General features: G+C 41.4%; 1 protein-coding gene across 1 annotated transcript in view; it reads right to left on the bottom strand.

Moving 5' to 3' along the window:
* Positions 1–8,126: 8,126 nt before the first annotated feature.
* Positions 8,127–19,818, bottom strand: part of ADCY1 (adenylate cyclase 1) — a 154,275-nt gene continuing 142,583 nt past the window's right edge. Inside the window, exon 20 of the mRNA XM_055709109.1 lies at positions 8,127–18,947. Coding sequence (XP_055565084.1) covers positions 18,609–18,947 — 339 coding nt within the window. The 3' untranslated portion in view covers positions 8,127–18,608. The remainder of the gene's footprint in view (positions 18,948–19,818) is intronic.

Here is a 19,818-nt window from a genome sequence, read left to right as displayed (position 1 = left end):
TTGCCCAAAAAAATAAATGTTAAATCTGCCATGAAAAAGCACTTTTTAGGAAAATAGGTAGTGAGAATAAACTGAAGATTATTTTATTGTAGTCTGAATTCCACAGTGTTTGCAGCTAACAGCTGTGGAAATGGCAGCATTTTATCTTGAAAAAAAGCAGTTTCAAAATATGAGCTCTTAGGTGATAATTGCATTGGTCTGAAATGGTACGGTTCAGGTGAAGAACAATTTTTGTCAACAGAGAAAAGCAGCTGGACGGCACCAGCCCCACTGAATTGCAAGTCAGCTCTGTGGTGGGTGGTAGCAAACAGCTGCTGCTACAGCGCTGTAGAGTGAGCACCGGTGAGAGGGAGCATGTGCACAAATGTTGGGGTAGACCCTTTTGACAAAAGCATGACCTGTGGACCTTTAAAATCTAAGCCGATCAGACAGACCTAATTTCAGGGCTTTATGCGGGTGACCTGAGGTTGTGGAGTGCAGCTAGCACAGACAGAGGGGTGAAGGACTGATCTTGCCAGGATTTGAACTTGTGGTTCCAGGGAGTCTGGGTGTTTCAAACCTAATCATAAACCACCCTCTCTTGCCGCATTAATAATTGCACTATGAATAGAGAATTGGAGGTACCAAATCAATATTTAGGAATAACAGTCTGTCAGTATAAGGGGAAAGTTGCTAGGTTTAAATTATGTGCCCCTAAGGAACAGAAAGAGAGCTTGAGAAATGGAGGCACTTTACAATCACATGGACTGCACGAGTAAACATCCTGGAAATAAATAGTCTGTCCAGGATAAGCTATTTATTTCCTAAACTCCCAGGGGAGGTTCCTACAGGAATATTTTGAGAACTAAACAAAAACTATTTTGAGTTATTTGTGGCTGAGAAAAAAAAAATAATCTCAGTCCTTTATAAACACAGAAGAGGCTAGACTAACCCTTAGCTCATTTTGAATATTAATATTAGCAGTTAGTTTTCAAACTAGCGGCCTTGTGGCTTGGTGAGCAAACCCACCAGTTCAGCCATACTGTACCTTGTGGAGCTCGACAAGCCAGTTCCGTATATAGCACAGAGCAGAGAGTGATGCCTTGGCATACTGTTGCAATGTTTGCACTGTCCGGCTGTGTCAGTGGGACATAACATTGCCTCTCCCAGCGAGGCAGTGATGCAAACAACATTGCACAGCATGAACCTGCACGAGAAGCTGTTTGGCGTGTCTGAGCCACACTGACATCATTTCACCGGACCTCTTCAAAAACTCCTGCCCTTGGCTTCCAGCTTGGGCTTTGCCCTCCATGCCATGCTTGCCCTCACTTTCACTGCATCCTTTTGCAGCATCTCGGAGTGCCCCAGTGCTCTCTGTAGCTGCACCACCTTTATGCCTACGTACCATGGGCTTTTCCTACAAGCCTCTTAAAAAATAACCTTCCCCTTTCCTGCAAAACCATTACTTGCTGTTGCCTCTAATTCCTTGCCAGTTGTTCTCAGTATATAAATGAGGAGATCTGCAAGCTGTTCTTGCTGTTAGCCATGGTCTCTCTTATGTCCCACAGATTTAGCTTTTTATGAAGTGTTGGCAGGATGTTACAGAGAACAGGAAGAACGTAACTATGCAGAGATCGGACAGAAAAGAGTCCAAAGTTAGTGTAAGCACACAGAGCTCAGCAGACCAGCTGCAGTGATGATATTACCTTGGCCTTGGTGTATCTGTAGCCTGGAGGTAAAATACCCAAGCTCTGGCATGGGTGGCACCTTGTGCAGGCTTCTTGCACCTTTCCAAGAACGACACATACTGTGTCCTGCACTCACACCTGTTTGTTAGAAACCGTTCCTTCAGTAAAATTACATTCCTTGCTATGGCCATCTTCCCCCTCAGCATTATCTACCTGATGTTTTGGAGCAATAACTCCATAGGTCTGGATCCAGCTGTTCGGTCTATGTTTACACACCTTCCTCTCTTCTTCTGTGTGACGCAAGAGGGCATGCAATTCTAGCAATATTATTATGCACCTCTATATATTTTATATCAAACCACCACAGCTCCGTGTTTATGGCTTGAAAGATTCTTTTGTTGATCTCACTTTAGGAGATAACTTCATCTCCCTTCCTAAATTTGTTCCAAAAATTCAAAGCCTACATAGGAAAAGTTTTCACTTTTTTCACTAATTCTTTCACTAAGCATTAATTCTTAAGATTTTGACTTCCAAAACCAACAAGAGCGGAGAAAACAAATACAGCACAGCATTCTGCTCAAATTTCAGCCCTTTCATTCCAGTTCAAGTGCATGAATTCACTTCAGAGACACAGGAGTTTGAGGAGCCTCTTCTGAAAGAGGGTGATTTTTTTTTTTTTCCAGTTTACCAAGGAATAACATACATACAGGGACATAAAGGGACACCTTTTTCCCTTAGTGTTCTGGTCTAATCTGAGAGACTGCACTTCTTCAATTGTGGCTATAGTTGTTTCTTCATTTTCTATTCTGATGATGTTGCCAAACAGTTCTCCTGAAGGGAACTTGGATGCTGAACCAGCCCTTAGTTGATACACTTCCCTAATGCATTATATTGAACGGGATATATAATTACAGTCTGTGAAGTTACAGATCTTGTGTAAGTGTCCAAGCAGTTAGGAGCTAGGTGCAGTCTTTCCTGGGCAGAACAGTGTCTGGCTGTCTCTCTTCTCTTGCAAGTAGTTTGATGTTTTTTGCTGCAGAGGGTGATCCCATGAAGAAGTCTGTCATAGTCAGTAGGAGCTGGTAAGTGGAGCTCAGCACTCTCCTCTGTCTGATGACCCATGGTGGGATGACACTTGTTTGGAGAATTGGAGGGAAGAAGGAAGAGCCAGAAGAAGAATACAAATAGTTTTGGAGAGTGAAAGGAGGGTAAAAAGAAGAGAAGGGCACAAAAGTGAAAATGTTTTTCTAAATTTAGAGCCATGCGGAAAGAATAAATTAGAAGAAAGATTGAAGGAATGGGCAAGACAAAGGAGAAAAAACATCTATATAAAAAAAGAAAACCGTGCCTCCCTTGGTTTTTCCAGCATTCCGGTACAGCGGGGAGTGCAAAAGGAGCAGAGCTTTTGTCCCAGTGAATCATAAGATCCTTGGGCAGCCACAAACATTGAAATGGAAGCAGTCCAACACTCCCAATAGACTTGGCCTCTTTGGGTATGTAAAGCTGCACAGAAGAACCCAGTGGAACTTTTCAAAAGAACCTTAGCACTTTATTTCTACTTATTTTAGTAGGAATTACATGCCTGGGCACTACTGAGAATCCTGAGATTCGTGGTGTTGTATACAATGGAACAGTTGTTCTATATATGTTTTTAAGACACTTTGGAATGGAGTGGAATGGAACAGAATGGAACAGAACGGAACGGAACAGAACAGAACGGAACGGAATGGAATGGAATGGAATGGAATGGAATGGAATGGAATGGAATGGAATGGAATGGAATGGAATGGAATGGAATGGAATGGAATGGAATGGAATGGAATAAAATAGAATATTTTTTTCAGTTGGAGGGGACCTACAAGGATCGTTGAGTCCAACTGCCTGACCACTTCAGGGCTGACCAGGAGTTAAAGCATGGTGTTAATGGCACTGTCCAAATGCCCCTTAGACACTGACAGGCTTGGGACATCAACCACCTCTCTAGGAAGTGTGTTCTGGTGTTTGACCACCCTCTTGGTTAAAAAATGCTTCCTAATAGCCAGTCTAAACCTCCCCTGGTGCACCTTTGAACCATGCCCATGCGTCCTATCACTGGATCCCAGGGAGAAGAGATCAGCACCTCCCTCTCCACTTCCCCTCCTCAGAAAGCTGTAGAAAGCAATGAGGTTGCCCCTCAGCCTCCCTCTCTCCAAACTAGACAACCCCAAAGTCCTTAGCTGCCTCTCAGAGGATGTACCTTCCAGCCCTTTCAGCAGCAAAACCTTTGCTGAAACCTTCAGAAACCAAAGACTATATGAATCCTTTGTGATCTGTTAAACAAGTTCTCAGTGCCTGAACATCACTTATGTACATTTATGAACTTACTCTCCAGCAACTTTAAAGTTTTTGCCTTTTGGAAGACTTTCATTATAGTTTTTCATGTAGTAGAATTCTGCTGAATTATGATGTTATGATCACTGGAGAAAAAAAGGGCCGTATCTTTGCAACTGTTGGGACATCCCATTTTTCAGTGTGGCAATGACCTCTTTTCTGGCCTGAGGCAAGGTCAGTGTCTTTGGCTACAGTGTCCATGGACAGACCTAAGCATGGTATACTCCCACTTCAGCTCCTGTGATAGGAGCATCTCATAAGCAGCCTGAGAGGAAGGCTTTAGGGAATCCTGGACAGGTGTTTGGGGGCGTCTCATAACCTGTCAGAAAAAAATGGCTCCGTACTACTTGCAATACACTGACGCTTGTGTTCTTTGGGTTATATATTTCTACAGAATTTGGGTAGTGCACCTCTTCTATGACCAGATCTGTCCAGCTGGATAACAGATCTGATTTTGCACACTCAAATCCACAATCTCGATATACTAACTGGGTTTCATGGCTTCTCACCAAGTCAAACCCTTATTTAAGTGCCTAAATCACCTTCTGTATGATTCACTTCAGTGAGAGTTTGAGGAACAATGAGGGTTGGTTCTTAGTCTCTGAGCCACTGCAAATATTCTTAAAAAAAATTTAATTTAGATGTTGATGTTATAAAACTTTCTAGGTCCACCAACTGCAGGGAGCTGAAAGTAGTATTCTAACAGCCATTTTTTTTTTCTGCTTTAATGTAACCTTAGGACTGAGTAAACAAAAGCCTTAAGAACAGACCCTTATTCTTTATAGGCAAGTTCAGTGCCGTGTCCTTTGTCAGCATGGACCAGCTCTGCCCTCGGATGCAGTGCTTGGTGTCTATGTGAGAGGAGGATTAGGCTGAACATATTTAGAGATGCTGCTATCTTAAGATCGATTATAAATCGTTAAGGCATTAAAAATTGTTGCCTCTCTCGGTTAAACAAGGTTATAATTATACAAGTAGCCACTCTAAAACCATCGTGGGGAATGCCAAATTGAGAAAAGTATTTTTTTTATCCAAAGGCCTGGTGGATTAATGTTTGACTTCAAAAAGTTTAATTACCTCAGTAGTAAGAAACTAGGTACACTTTAGTAGCAGTAAAGGTCATTGATCTTGATAAAATCAATGTGCCACCACCTGCCTTTGTAATTACGTCAATGACTCCTCTTCATTATATGCTTATCCACTTCAGTCTTACCAGAGTGCCACAATGTGTTCTATCTGCATGTTGTTTATTCACTAGACAGTGTCCTATATGCTTTCTACGTGTTTCTACACCCCAGAAGTCAATCTGAGTTAATATTCAACTGGGACCTTTCTTCAGTAACTTGCTGTGTCTTTTCTGATATGACTGCTCCTTTCTAATTATGTTGGCAGTGCTGCTGAGGAGCACATAATATTATTGCCAAAGTTCAATAAACATACAGAGTAACTATAGTGTTTGGGGGAAAACAGTCGGTGGTGCTTTCATGACCTTTGGCAACAGTATGAGCACAGTTTGGCCAATGCCAAACAAATGTCTGACTTCAAATCTCTCAGCGACCAGAAAATGATGGATTTGCTTTACTTTATTACATCTAATAATAAACTAAAAATGCCCTGTTTGTGCAGTGCAGTAGCGTGGCCAGACTGACTGTAGTGCTGTGCAGGAGGTCAGGCCAGATGAATATCAATGACTCTTTTCTTGTTGTATTAGAATTGCACAGATGAATCCCCAGGTGGTCTGAGATGAGGGAATGCTAATGAAGTCATTGGAGTCCCACAGACTCAGTGAAGCAGAGCATTTGTGATAGAGAAGCTTATTTGCCTTCATCTGTGGCGGTGTAGTGATTGATATGTTACACCATCTCTATGAAAGCCCTTGTTGGCATCTTCAGACTATGTCTAGTAAACGGAAAGGTAAACGTTCATACTAATCATGACTACTACTTCATCACTAGCTCCTTCTACTTCTTCATTGCTAGCTAAGTCTAGCTAGCTAGCACTGCCAGCATAGCTTCTTTGCTATGGCTGAGTCTACTTGTAGTGGACCAGTGTCCAGTACAGGGACCAACGTCCCTGGTGTAAGTACAGAAACAGCAGAAGCCTGGGCAGCTCATATTAATGTAGTATTAAAAGCCAGTTTCTATTCTCTGAACCTTAGGCCTGAAAACCTATGCAAACTACTGCTGCAATCGATAGTCGAAATAATCTGCACAGGACTGGATGTTTGGTCAGGACTCCTCAGTAGCCCAGCTGTACGTCAAGATCCACCCCCAAGCTCACATGCTCTCTCCACAGTCTGGTAGCTTTAATGAGCCAGAATTGTCACAGACAACTTCCACTATGTGGCTCACTTTCCAGCTATGGCTTTTTTTCCATCAGAATGGCCCAAACAAGAGTATGGTCCATGAGTGGTACCTGTATAATTGTTTCCTTCCTTTGGACATCATGTTCTGCCAGCAGGAACAGTGCATCAGGTGACCCACTGCCCTAGGGAACGGCTGCAAGATGGGAAGGTTTTGACGTAGATTCAATGGCAACACACCAGTAATGCCTGGGTGATGTACACGATGATCTCATTTCCTCTTCTCCCCGTCCCCCTGTTTCAAATCAACAACCTCCTCTGGTAACAGTTTTGGACAAGAACACCAGTTCCAGTCCTGGGTGGTTTATGCTATAGAAATGCAGTTGCTGGAATTTCTCATTCAGGGGTTGCATTTCTATAGCATGAACTACTCACTACCGGAAATGGTTTTCTTGTCCAAAAATGTAACTGGCAGATGTAAGTAACCTGCTGCTAACACTACGTCATTCTTTAAGCAACATGAATTCTCATGCTGAGTCATTATGTCTTTGAAGTGATTCAGCTGTGTATGGGGCATGGCAGAAAACTGTTCCCAGGTATCTGGCCTGGGTCATTAATCCAGAACTTGCACTATCTCATTAACATATGCAAGTGTATGTACATATTTTATATACAAGTATATTTAGCTCTGTGTGTATTTATATACATTAAATCCCCGCCAACAACCCAGGTAGCGTTGCACATTTTAATATTGAGAGAAAGCCTGAAAATACCAACGTGGCAGAATAGGTCCACTGAAAGATGAAGGCCAGACTTTCAATTTATTTATGTCCTTTTGACTTCAGCGGAACTATTCTGATTGACACTTGCAAAGACCTGGCACGCTGTCTTTCCCAGGGGAAGGAGAAAACAAAAAAAAATAAAATGTCTACATAAGGCCTCAAACACTTCTCACTGGTGTCAGGGCAAACTAAGAACTGTTCCATCACACTCACTGTCATCACAATAATTCTGTTCAACTCACACTGCGCTCTCTAACCTGCAAGAGAAACAGCTGGGGAGGCTTACTCTTGCATTTGGAATAAAACCCCTTGCATCTGATCCCGGGCTGTTTTCCATCACAAGGGACTCTGCATTTCCAAATTATCTCTGGGCATATCTGCACGGACAGGCATGAGGGACCTGAGTGCCTCTGCTTTTGCTTTGAACTAACCAGATGGGAGCCTGCTGTGATTTGGAAGCTGTACAATCAAACTGCTTTGGTTCTGTGCCGAAGCGTACAGAGCCTCTTGAGGGGCAAGTTACCTGGTACAGCTTTATCAGTTTTCAGCTCAATTTTAAGTTAACGTACGCGAATTTGCACTTAGGTTGGTTCTGCGCCTTGCATGATAGAAACTGCCGACACAATCTACACTCGGCCCAAGTCGGCCAATTATTTCTGGCTTGTGGAACATGAGAGATGAACTTCCCCTCCCCAACTTCTGGTCTATGCGGCCAGTATTTGCACATGTTTACTTTCCTCTGCTTGCACAATGGCTGGAGCACTTGGCCCAGGCTCGCTTCCACTGTGGTCAACGCAGAAAGTCAACAAGGCTCACAAGGGAGCTGAATTGCTCCCACAAGGTTCTTCAGTTCAAAGCAATTGTGAAAGTAGAATTGCAGGATTGCTCGATGCATGTCCTCAACCTGAAAGCTGAGAAGCTGCATTTGGACCCTCTGAGAGGCAGCTTGGTATAGAATGATGAATATAACTTGATTTAAAAATCAAACCAGCCAAACCAAAACAACAATCTCAAACAGCTGTTTATTCAAGCAACTTTTTTTTCTTTATTTTTAATTAGATTCCAGAAATTATAATAGTGCAAACATTCAGTATAAAAGTTGCAATAAGAAATTTACATTCACATTTAACATTTCAGTCCATTCACTTTTTAACATAAAAATAGGACAAATATTCAATTGCTCTTCTCAATTTAACAATCCTGAAAAAGACTGGAAGATACTCTACAATATTCTATTTACATAAAAATAGACCCGTATTATTAATGCAAATCTATCATTAGAAGTTACCCAGTGTTAAGTTATTGTATTGTACTATGTATATACATACATATATATATATAGTGTATAGCTATATAGATATAAAAATTATTTATAGGTTCAGTGGGCTACAATAGTTGAAAAAATGACATCTTAACTTACTAGTTCGTTCCTTAAAGTTAGGACTGTTAATTTTATTTATCTATGTCGATAGCTGTTTCTATTGTGATACAGTAGGCCTCCTCCCCGTCCCTTTGAAGTTACTGGCAACACCCCGTTTGACATCAGTAGGAGAGGAAGAGGCATCAGAATAAGGCCTGATCTAACAACTCAACCATCACTGAAGTTAATATTTCCATCGATTTTACCAGGCTGTAAATCAGACTGAAATACCTTCTGAAACCTCGTATGCTGTTCAAAAAGAAGGAAGAATACATTTGGTTTTCCCTTTGAGGAACGGAGTATCTCTACCTGATGCAAATAATTATTTTTTTTTCAAAGTCTAAGCAGAATATTCAAGTTAGTTTGGAAGCAATGCAGAATTTGCTGCAAAAATCTGCAGGTTAAGCAGCTAAGACTCCTCTTGCATGGTCTTACTGAATGCTTTGATTCAACCAGCCCTATAAAACCCCAAGACTGTACCTTTGCTTACTCTTATTTTTTAATAAAGAGAGGCATCCAGACACAGAGAACATGACTACCCTTGAAATGGGTTTGCACATGTTTAGTAAACTGCTAGGGAACATGAATTAAGACTATCTCCCCCCTCTTGCTTATCTGTGTCTCTTCTCTGGGGACAGGAGCAGGGATGCTGCTCTGCCTGCAGCTGGCGGGGTTAAGCCTGGCTATCCAGCCTGCTGCCAGCTGCTGGTGCCCACGTTCCTGCCACTGGGGACCTTCACTCATCCTTTCAGGCCTGCTGTCACACATACCACTTCCTAACCCCGCTGTGGCAAAGCGATTTCTTTTCTCCTAAACACCTATTATATGAAAAATCTGCTTTTGTAAATATATTTTCTCTTTGAAAAAGATGATTACCAGCCACGTGGTGGAGGACCCGGGGAGGGAGATGGTAAGCAGGACTGAGCAGACAGTAACCGCCTGCAAAAAAAATGGGATGGCACTGAACAATGGAAGGCGAGTTAAGGGTGGCAGGGGGCATCGATCCCTTAAGAAGCAATGTTTTATGAGTTGCAGGTCACATTTTCATGTCCAAAGAATAGTTACGTGGCGTTAAGAGGCAGGCAGGCATGCCTAGCTCCTTTCCTCTTAGCGCCATAGCATTTACTACATTTAAATATTTCTAGGATGCTTAAAATTACAGGTAAGCCTGCAGTGAACACTGTGCCATCATGTGTAGACAGACCAATTTCGATTGTAGAATACGTGCTCCGTGTGGTTGGGGTTTTTTGCCTCCTACCTTAGGCTGCTGAACATTTCATTACAAAAAGAAGGAATCACATACACTTCTAAATCTTTTCAATTACCAGATCAGAAAAATACTTAATATCTCATTTCCAAGCAGAACCTATGGACATATACAAGAAGGGCAAAAATTAACGTTCTGACAACAGAGCGTACAAGGACTAACCAGCAGGATAAAATCCAGACAGATGTGAGCTGCAGCACAAGTTTTAGTGGCAGAGATTTTAAGAGATGGGTCAAAGTTGGCTGAATCTGCTTGGAACTGACACGTGCATGCATTGCTACTGTTTCAGACCACTATCCACATTCCGTGTACAAACTGATGATTTGCACACAGACAAATCTACACACAAGTATATAATGTAAAAAGAACTTCCAAGAAGAGGTTTTTAACCTCTGTCATAATTTCACTGAAAATAATATCACTGCTCTAGAATTCTCTGTATTGGGTTAGTTACGCTAGAAATGGTAACTGCTCTGAAATGGTAACCAGTAGCTCTGAAAGCATTACTTACATTCCTACCATATTCTGTAACATTTTCCAAAGCTACCTCTGCATAAAAACCAGAGGCTTGAATGCAGAAAAGAAACTCGCCATTTGCTTTCCCTAAGTCCAAATTTGTACAGACAATTGTACTTGTAAATGGGAGCGAGTTACACCATTATTTCATTTTTTTCTTAATGGAACCCTAGTAATGTTACTGTAAAAAAAGCAAGAATTCTAAGCGAAAAAGGGGTTTTACTGTAACAATTCAAAAATGTAATTATCATGAAGCAATTCTGTGATGGCACAGACAATTCATCTTCATCTACATTTCACTTAAAATTCTTGCTATATCGCTTGGATGGCATTTGACACATAAGCACAGACAACCTTCGCACCCATGTGCACCAAGGAGGAAAAGACATGAGAAATCACCTCAACAACTTCCACGTGCCAGTTCAAATTTTCCATAACTGATGCCACCATTGACAGGTCTAGGATCAAAGCAGCAGGTCAGGCACTTGAAAGTAAGACACGATAGTGTGCACAACTGCAGTAATCAAAGCATGCCTTAGCCTTGCCCACAATGAGAACTGTTAGCCGTTTTACCACCGGCAGGCTAACCTACCCCTAGCCAATGTGGCAGTGCAGTTACAAGCTGTAGGTAAGCATGTTTTTAATCAACATGTTGTGTAAGCCTGATCTGAAGAGGAAGGCAGCCAGCTTTTTCAAAGGAGCTCCAAACTATCTGGACAGATTTTCTGCAGAACTCAGCTCACTGCATGTGCTGAGCTTTCTAGGAAATCTGTTCGTATTTAGCTTGGACACACACGTACCTGCCTATGGCCTTCCTCCATAAGCACTTGGAGCGCTTCTCACACCCACATAGCTGTGCTGGTAGTAAACCAAAGTAGGAAAGGAAGTAGTAAAAAAGCTTCACAGTGATGCAGCACTGTTTGTTCCTTCAGTTTTATGCAGGTGTGACACATCTGATGCCACAGAAGGCATAAAATGGGGATTCCTAATATAAAGAAGCAGATCCTCGAGCATGCAGTTAAGGCACAAGCAAAACCAAGTCCTTCCAGCGCATAGGCTATGTACATTATCCAACACTAATTCAAAATTCAAGGTGCTTCTTCATGATTGGAAAATAGGCATTAAAGGTGACAACCCCCAACAACTCTGAATAATTCCTTCTGGAATTCTGAAAGCAGTTCACCAAGAGGTCTTGAACACTTATGAATGTGAACAGACACGAAAACTCCAAATGGATCTGGCCACGCAGTTGAACACAACTCTTATTTCTGCCTCACTAGGAATCTGGTCGAGTACTCTGCTGGCTCAGGCACTCAAGACCTGTCCCACATCACCAAGAGCTTTACCAATGACTGCAGGAGTACTGGCTTTTCACCCCTTTCTTTCTGCCACTGCTATCTCACAAGCTTCTTCTTTTTTATTATTTTTTTAATTATTTTGTACTCCTGAAAACTTTGCCCCCCCACCCCCCCACCCCCCCCCCCTTTCCTGTTTTTGTCCTTGTACCAATCAGATTATGTCACACCAGGCCACCCAAGAAGTGTGACGTTTTGGAGAGTAATTAAAGAGCAACAGGCAGCCCTCCCTTAGATGCACTTTCCCCCCATTTATTTACATTTACACATTTATTCATGATTGAGCTTTGGCCTGAAAACTCAGTAAGAGATGGGATTAAAAGGAACAAAGAGCTGAAAAAAGCCTACACAGAGTTCTGAAAAAAGCCAATCATCAACAGAGTTGGGGTTGAGAAACAGAGTCCAGATTGTCATTAGTCACAACAATTATGCCACACTGAGATGCAAGACCCACTGAATTTGAGACAAGTTCATTTATGACTGTCAGAAACCCTTAACTAGTGTACGAAGCCAATCATCAGTACAAAGGTAGTGGTTCTTGTATGCAGGCCGCTGGGATATGTTGTATGAATCTACACCTTAACTTACTTTGACAGAAGTACTTGCAGAAGCTGTACTGCATAGTTAACCCCAGAGTCACCTGATTAAACAAACAAATTAATGGATTTCAAAGCCTTATTATGAAATCAGCTCAAGTCTGTGAAATGCAAGAAGTCCTTATTAATACAGAGTAGAAAGTATTCACAGTCCACACCATTTTCCCTCTGCCACCAACCTCAGTGTTATGCTCCTCCAGTACTCCTCATTTATCATACAGCAATTACATAAGTAATTTGAAGAGTAGTCCCAAACTGTAGTGACACAGAAATGACAACCTTCAAAAAGACACATGTAAAATACCTCCAGAATTTAAAGTTTTGTTCAGCAGCAAGATGGGGGAAAATCAGCTAGAGGATTAGATACCCATTTCTTATTCCAACATTGCTAACTGGCACGGACCTCAAGTGGCGGGTTGGGCTGTGATGCTTAGGGTAGGCATCCCTGTAAGCGTGGCTTTAGCGGGAGCAGGACTAGCATCAGCACAGAACCCAGACAGCTCAAAGCCAGAGAACCCAGTGAACCTTCTCCAAATAGTTCTGGTAAATACTTTCAGCTTAGCAATAGAAGTTATTTGGAAAATAAGTTGAAAAAAGCTAACAAAAATAAGGCAACCAAATTAGTTTTTATATATATATATATACACATACATATATACACATATGTATGTATCTAGGGAAACAATCTATTTGCATTGTGTACTTTGCACATACAATAACTTATTACTACACTAGAAATATACTCTGGGTAACATCAATGGGCCAAATTCACCTCCTTTACCTTCCATCGCGTTGCACCTGCATACAGCAATGATGGATTTGACACTTGGTCCTTCCTGATGACAATACTACATCAAATGCAGTATCAGAGAATACCCACTGAATGTCAGATATTACACCATTATGAACTAGAATATCTGCTTACTTTTTATATTACAGTAAGTAGAGTTTATTGCTTCTAATGACCAGAAGGTACCTTATGAAGACAGCATAGATGTTGATAACACTTTCCATATACTGTAGTATGGATCTTGGAACACTGAGGTTGGCAGATCACAATCATTAAATTATTTTTCTTCTTTATTTGCTGTTTGCATTTTGATTTTGCTTTGCTGAACGCACATGCAACTAGTGGATTTAACTTTGTGCCAGAAGTGATATGTCAAAAACATTTAGGAAAACTTACTGTTTTGTTTTGTTTTACTGAAGTCAGGCATGAGTGGCATGCAGTAGATTGCAAGGAAAAGCAAAAGGACATCCATTTCCAAAAGATTTATAATCTCCATGCACATGTAAAATGTCTCTTACAAAAGTCATTAACATTTGTTAAAAGTGTGCCTTTTTGCGTCTTTCTATACAAGTGTACATGCAATTACCTGTCCGAGCTAAAACTATTTACAAAATTTCATAATACAATACATCTTTTAAAGTGAATAATACATGAAAGGCCAATGTTCTCTGTTGTTTTATAACACTGTACAAGATTAAAAATAAATAAGGCATTATAATACAGGTTTATCACAAATTAAAAAATGTTGGTTTTCACTGTAATACAAAACTCTAACTCGAAAGAACATTATGGCTAAATAGTCCTCCTGCCTGGGCAGAACACGTACAGAATCCGAACTTGCTGATGTAAAGAAAATGCTTTGTGTCTGCTACAAGCAGGAATTCAACACATGAAAATGATTCACGCTACTTACTAGTGTGTTCAGACTCCTCAAAGCACTGAAATGGCACAGGTCATATACCGTTTCCCTTTGAACAGTGACTCCCAAGGACTCGCTTTTGCCTTTACAGATAAATTGCGGGCAAAAGCGTGAAAGAGATTGAGGCGCATGACCTACTCTCGGTTACAGTGCCGTAAAATACTCAGTTCAGGACCGACATGAGCTGTCGCTGTAACCCAAAGCAGAACTTGGCCTACAGAAGCTCAACTCCTGTTCTTCATAAGCATGCTAAACTCCTGGTGATTTCTGCAGGCCTTGTGGGTACTTAAGGGATGCAGATTCAGCCCTAATGAGCTGAAGCTTTTGGCTCTCAGTCTCACCTAGAGAAAGCAAGGGAGAACGGGCGCGTGTTTTAGTGAAGACAAGGGAGCATGACTTGCCATGGCAGGAAGCAGCGACAAAAGCCCACCACATCTTACAGGCTGGACGAAATAGCTTTCTAGTGAATGCAGATGGAAGATGTTTGGAAAGATCTAGCCACTAATCCAACTGAATGCCAGTCTGCAATCTCAGCGGAGAATAATAATTAAAAAACCCAAACATTTAAAGGTAAAGGTAGTGTAGGAACACTTTGAAATTTGCTCCCAAGACAGAGAAGTCTGAAGATCTCCGATACGTATCTCCTTATATAAAGAACAAAAGACTTTGATTATTACTATTATCTGAAAGAGAAAACGTGCAAACTGATGTGAAATATTGTGCTTGCTATTGACAGACTCCAGCGTGCCGAAGTGGCATCGCTCTGTGGTAGGGTCCCTACCTGTGCAGTGTTTCACGCTAACAGATGCACAGAGCAGTGACCAGAAGCGCAGGAGGCTATTCTGCCCACAACGCCACAACGCGACAAATTACTGACCTTGGCTAAACGCCAGTGAATTTTGGTTACTGTGGGGCAGAACCGACTCCTCGCTGGTGCTACAGCAAGGTCACCCAGGCAAAAGTTACAGAGCTGGACCAGAAAATTAATAAATGCAAGATAGGAAAGACAACTGCATGCATTAAGGCGGATGCAACCCAAATCCCACAGAAATCCAAGGAAATCCTTCTGATGATTATCAGGGATATTGGAGCTGGCCACGTATTATCTTCAGCCAATTGCCAAAAACCCACATTTGATGACAAGCTCCTCGAATTTGGCAGAAAATGTGCATTTGCGGGGTTATCGGAAATATTGCTACTACCTCTTTCCATGTATAAAACTTAATGAACATACCAAGGAAGGCAGAAGATCAGAGAGGTTAAATCTGTCGTTTAAAGCTATCACACCAGAGCTGAAATAAAACAAATGTACACAGGAAAGGAAAATGGGGGGAAATGATATGAAGAGGGAGGAAAGCATAAAGGCAAGAGCACAGCTTCATTATATTATGATTTCAACGGGCATTTAGTTTTCCCTGTTGGGAAGGCTGCTGAGCACTGCCTATCATTTTCATGTGGCTTTTCACTCATTTGTGCCTTGGCTGAACTTCCTTTGTGATTCTGTACTGCCCAGTCCAGGGCTACATAGTAAAATATAGTTCCCTCCCGTAGTAAAACCAGCGACAACCACCACAACGAAGATATGAAAAATGTCAACGGTAGGACTCGAAGTCTGGAAACTGACTCCAATTACTGATGCTGTGATCTGGCACACGCATGCCGGCTGCAGTACCAAGAGGCCGTGCTGTTCCACTCAACCTCTCCACAGGCACAGAGCTCCTGCAAAAGGGCCACATGAGAGGCTGACAATGGACTGTGACTGTCTGGTCCTTCCCATTCAACATGGAAAATTTTCTTACAAAAATCAACGTGCCTCATTTGGCTGTTGGGGAGGAGGCTCAGGCTTAGAAAAACTTTGGAGTAATTCTATAGCACTTGTTAATCTTCTAAAATATCAAAATGAATACTCCAAATTTACCTTGCTATGTGACCTTCCACTGCTGTTGCTCTAGGACTAGTCTGGCAATAAGTCTGGGAATGAGAACAGTCTGGAAAATATTAGCACAGAGGGCAATTAATTTCTGCTCGCTGTCTATTTAGTGATAAAAGCAATGATGGCAATGTGCCTGTATCATGGACCTACTAAAAAAGTAACAAATTAATTTCATTTTAGGCTTTTGAGGTGGGTCAATGGCTGTATTTGGTCTATGTGTTCACGTGCTACCAGATCTACTGCCAGGATCTGAAGATGCTGTTACAGTACATGTAAAAATACTGTTTTATTATTATCGGTGAAACGATACCAAATTCACCAATTCAAAAATTGTGTCACTTCGGCTTTTTGTGAGAGGAACTGAGTGATTAATGCTATTGCACATAATGCTTTCCACTTTGCTTAAATATTTAACTTACCTGTGTGATGACTTACAAACCTACTAGAATACATAAATACATAGTGTGCTTTACATGGATACTCAATTTAATTATGTAAATATTTTTTCTTTTAAATGTGTATTCTCTACATGTATTTATGTAAATGGCTTTGAGTGCCTTAAAATCAGATTTAACTTATTCTGGAAGAACACCTGTGAACTGGATAGCTGTTAGGTTGATAAAGTAATGCAGTGCCTTTCCATAGACCAGCCAGGATGCATACACCTAGCACAGTCAGGAAGCAATTCTCAGGTTTTTATAGTCACTTTAATCACCACACTGATTTTGCTAGCTTTGTAATGAAGCACCTAGCTGACAGGGCACATAAAAATTAATTGAAAACCTTGCTGCTAACCACTGGAGTCCCGCAGCAGCCTGATGCGGCTACGTGGAGAACAGAAACACCTGCGGCATTTCTTTAACCATTTGCATCTGTTGACAGGGTGTTTGTCCATATACTTTTCACACAAATGGTGACTGCTCCAATGCTGATGGCAGGGGAATTGCTCAGAATCTTCTTTCCACTGAAATCAGTAATAAAATAAGCCCACCAAAGGGAAACATGACATCTAGTACACCTAAGTTCTCTACTGTGCAATTTGGACAACTACTGCAAGTCCTGGGTGGGTTTTTCAAGTTTGTTTTGTTAGGGTTTTGGTTTTGTTTTATTTTAGTTAAAAGGAAGTTTTGCATGTTGTTGGGCAACGCAAAGTTTTACTTCTCCTTTGGAAAGCAGTGAGGCTGGCCAGCTGGAGCATCCCCATCCAGAGAGCATGGCACCTGTCAGCAGAGCACATGTCATGCCACAGCGTGACCTCCAGCCACTCTGAGGACGGAGCTGCACTCCACATTTCCCATCCAGATCAGCGTTTCAAGATGAAACTATGAACAATAGGGTGTGGGCTGCATTAAAGGAAGAAGCAGTCAAAAATTGTTCCCTTTTATGCAGATCAAGAGCAGGCCCCACTCTCCTGGCATGTTTACCAGCGTGCTCCTCATTTGGGCAAAGTTGGACTGTGTTTGTTCCTCAGAATTATAGCTTTCTATAATTGTACAGCTTTGAAGAGACAGCCCGGGTTGAATCAAGATATAATAAAACTGTGGCATAAATTTAAAAATTAATTAAGACATAAAACTATGTTGGCAAAACCTCTAAATGTCATCAAGACAGCAATGGCGTGTTTGTCACCGGTACAGGACTATTCTTTGAGCTGTTTAGAAAGGTAAAGCTAAATCCAGGGGCTGAGCCACAGGATCTGTGCTGTTTGTAAAAGCCTGAAATAACACCATCCTTCTGCTCTTCAATAAAATCAGCACTGTACATAAAGGAATGTTTCTATATTGCATAAGCATATTGCTGTGCTTGCCGGGTGGGTCCTCTGCATTGCACAGAGTCGAATGACCTGTGAAGAGGCAGCAACTTCTGAATTCCACCACCCTTTTTTTTTAAAAAAAAGGAAAGAATATGTATTGTTCTTCTGCCAAATCTTTAAGTTTTGTGGTTTATCGACTTCATATCCTAGTGTTATGCATTTAAATTGGAATATTTTTTTTTTACTTTAAGATTTTGGAGCATGCAAAGAGAATTTAAAAAAATACATAGGGTTTAGCAATTAGCTGAATCTTCATTAATTGTCATAAATCTGCCATTGACAGCACAATGAACGCTGTTCTCTTTGCTTTAACTCACGCACTGGGAGCACAGTTTCTTTAACTCTTGCTGTAGCCCTGGAGAGTCTCCAGCTGCCCCATGCTCCATGCTTGAATGCAGCTTTTCTGATCCCAGACCCAACAATGCCAGCTATGACAGAAAGAGAAATCTCTTTGCTCTGTCATTGCAGGTGGATGTGTAAATAAATACATATTTTTATGTTTATCTCTATAAATCTCTATTAAGTCTACGTAAGACTGTTTGTATATGTGCATATATAGATTAAAACATATATATACACACACACATAAATAATTGCTTGCACGTTTATCTCATTTTTTTTTTCATTTACCCTTTAAAAATGCCAAGAAAATATTCCTCGTTTCCAGAAAATCAGATTTTGACTTTTCCTAACAGAATTTCTAGCCCTTATATGTTCCATCCCAAGAGTTCATTACACAGTCCCCAAGTTCTCTTTGGTTGGGTTGTAGTGGTCCTTGGTTAATGCCACAGCCTATGACCTCTGATCTCTTGGTAAAAATTCAGACAACCATTGCTCTCCAGGTTCACTGCAAATGGCACAACCAAATCTCCTTTGCTCTATGCCTCCTTCACAGCTGGCACAGAAGGAAGGTAATGCAGGGTTTGATTTGCGTGAGTGGCAGACGCTTGACCTGCTCCAAGCCCAGCTTTTACAGTAAAGCTAGCAACTGAGGACACCGATGGACAGCTGGTGCCCAATTTTGTTTGAATGTTTGCTCTCCCGTAAGGGTACATTTTCCGCTCTAAGTTTAAAGACCGTGTTTGTGAATTATTTCCATCAGCCTTTCCTTCCAGGAAATAGGTCAACATTTCACCTTTTCCCTTTACACTGACTTTACCCCTGCACACGAATTCGTAACTGCACCTTTTTAATATCCGCTGAACTTCTTCTGTCACCTGAGGACAGAAAAAAAAAACAACCTATTAGTTTTTTCCTGTTCATGTAAGATTAATCCTAGAACGGCCCACCCGTCTCCATTGTACTTCTCTGGCATGAAATATGCCTAAGCAGAATGAATCAGCACCTGCTGCTTGCACTGGGGCTCACACAGAATTTTCTTAAGGCATTACAAATCGCTGACCAAACTGGAATCTAAGCAGAAGAACTTCTGGTCTTAAGCTGAATAATTACGCGACCAGATTAAGCTCTGGTCCAACAGAAATGTGTTACCAAATTGTCCGCTGTTGCAAGCTGGATCAGTTCCAGTGACGTTAATTTACTCCGGAAGAACTTTTGATCCCTGGAGACTAGACAGGTGTTTTGGATAAAAGGCTGCAAGAGTCCATTGAGACATTGAGAGGTGCAGCATTGCTTCCAGCCAAGCTCTAACAGAACAACAATGTTCTTCGTCTGTGTAGCCTCTCTGATCCAAAGAGTCCAAGGAATTTTTAAAGCTACAGAAAATGCAGCAGGATGTAAGTGGACATAGATCCTTCCCTTGTAGTCCTTATTCAGGCAAAATTCCTACAGCACAAGGACTGGCCCATGCGGTGCTGGCGTTCCCAGGCTTGCCTCCAACTGTGTGCAATGCAGCAAGAACTCAGTTTCTTTAGACGGGAAATGATTTATATAAGGATTTCATTGCCTCCAAGCAGTGAAGCATAGATAATGGAAAACAACTATACCTCTGATGCTTGAATCATCTGGATAACGTTGCCCTTTTCATAAGAACCACGAGATCAAGTGAGGCTGTGTTTTCTAAGTGGTCTCAAAAAGGTCACCACATATAGAAACAGGAGTTATGTGAAGTTTGCAAAACTGTCTCAG

This window comes from Falco cherrug, chromosome 4 (assembly GCF_023634085.1).
Source record: "Falco cherrug isolate bFalChe1 chromosome 4, bFalChe1.pri, whole genome shotgun sequence".
In the NCBI taxonomy this organism is placed as follows: domain Eukaryota; kingdom Metazoa; phylum Chordata; class Aves; order Falconiformes; family Falconidae; genus Falco; species Falco cherrug.
Note: the sequence above shows the minus strand (reverse complement) of the source record. Positions and strands in the feature narration are given on the sequence as shown.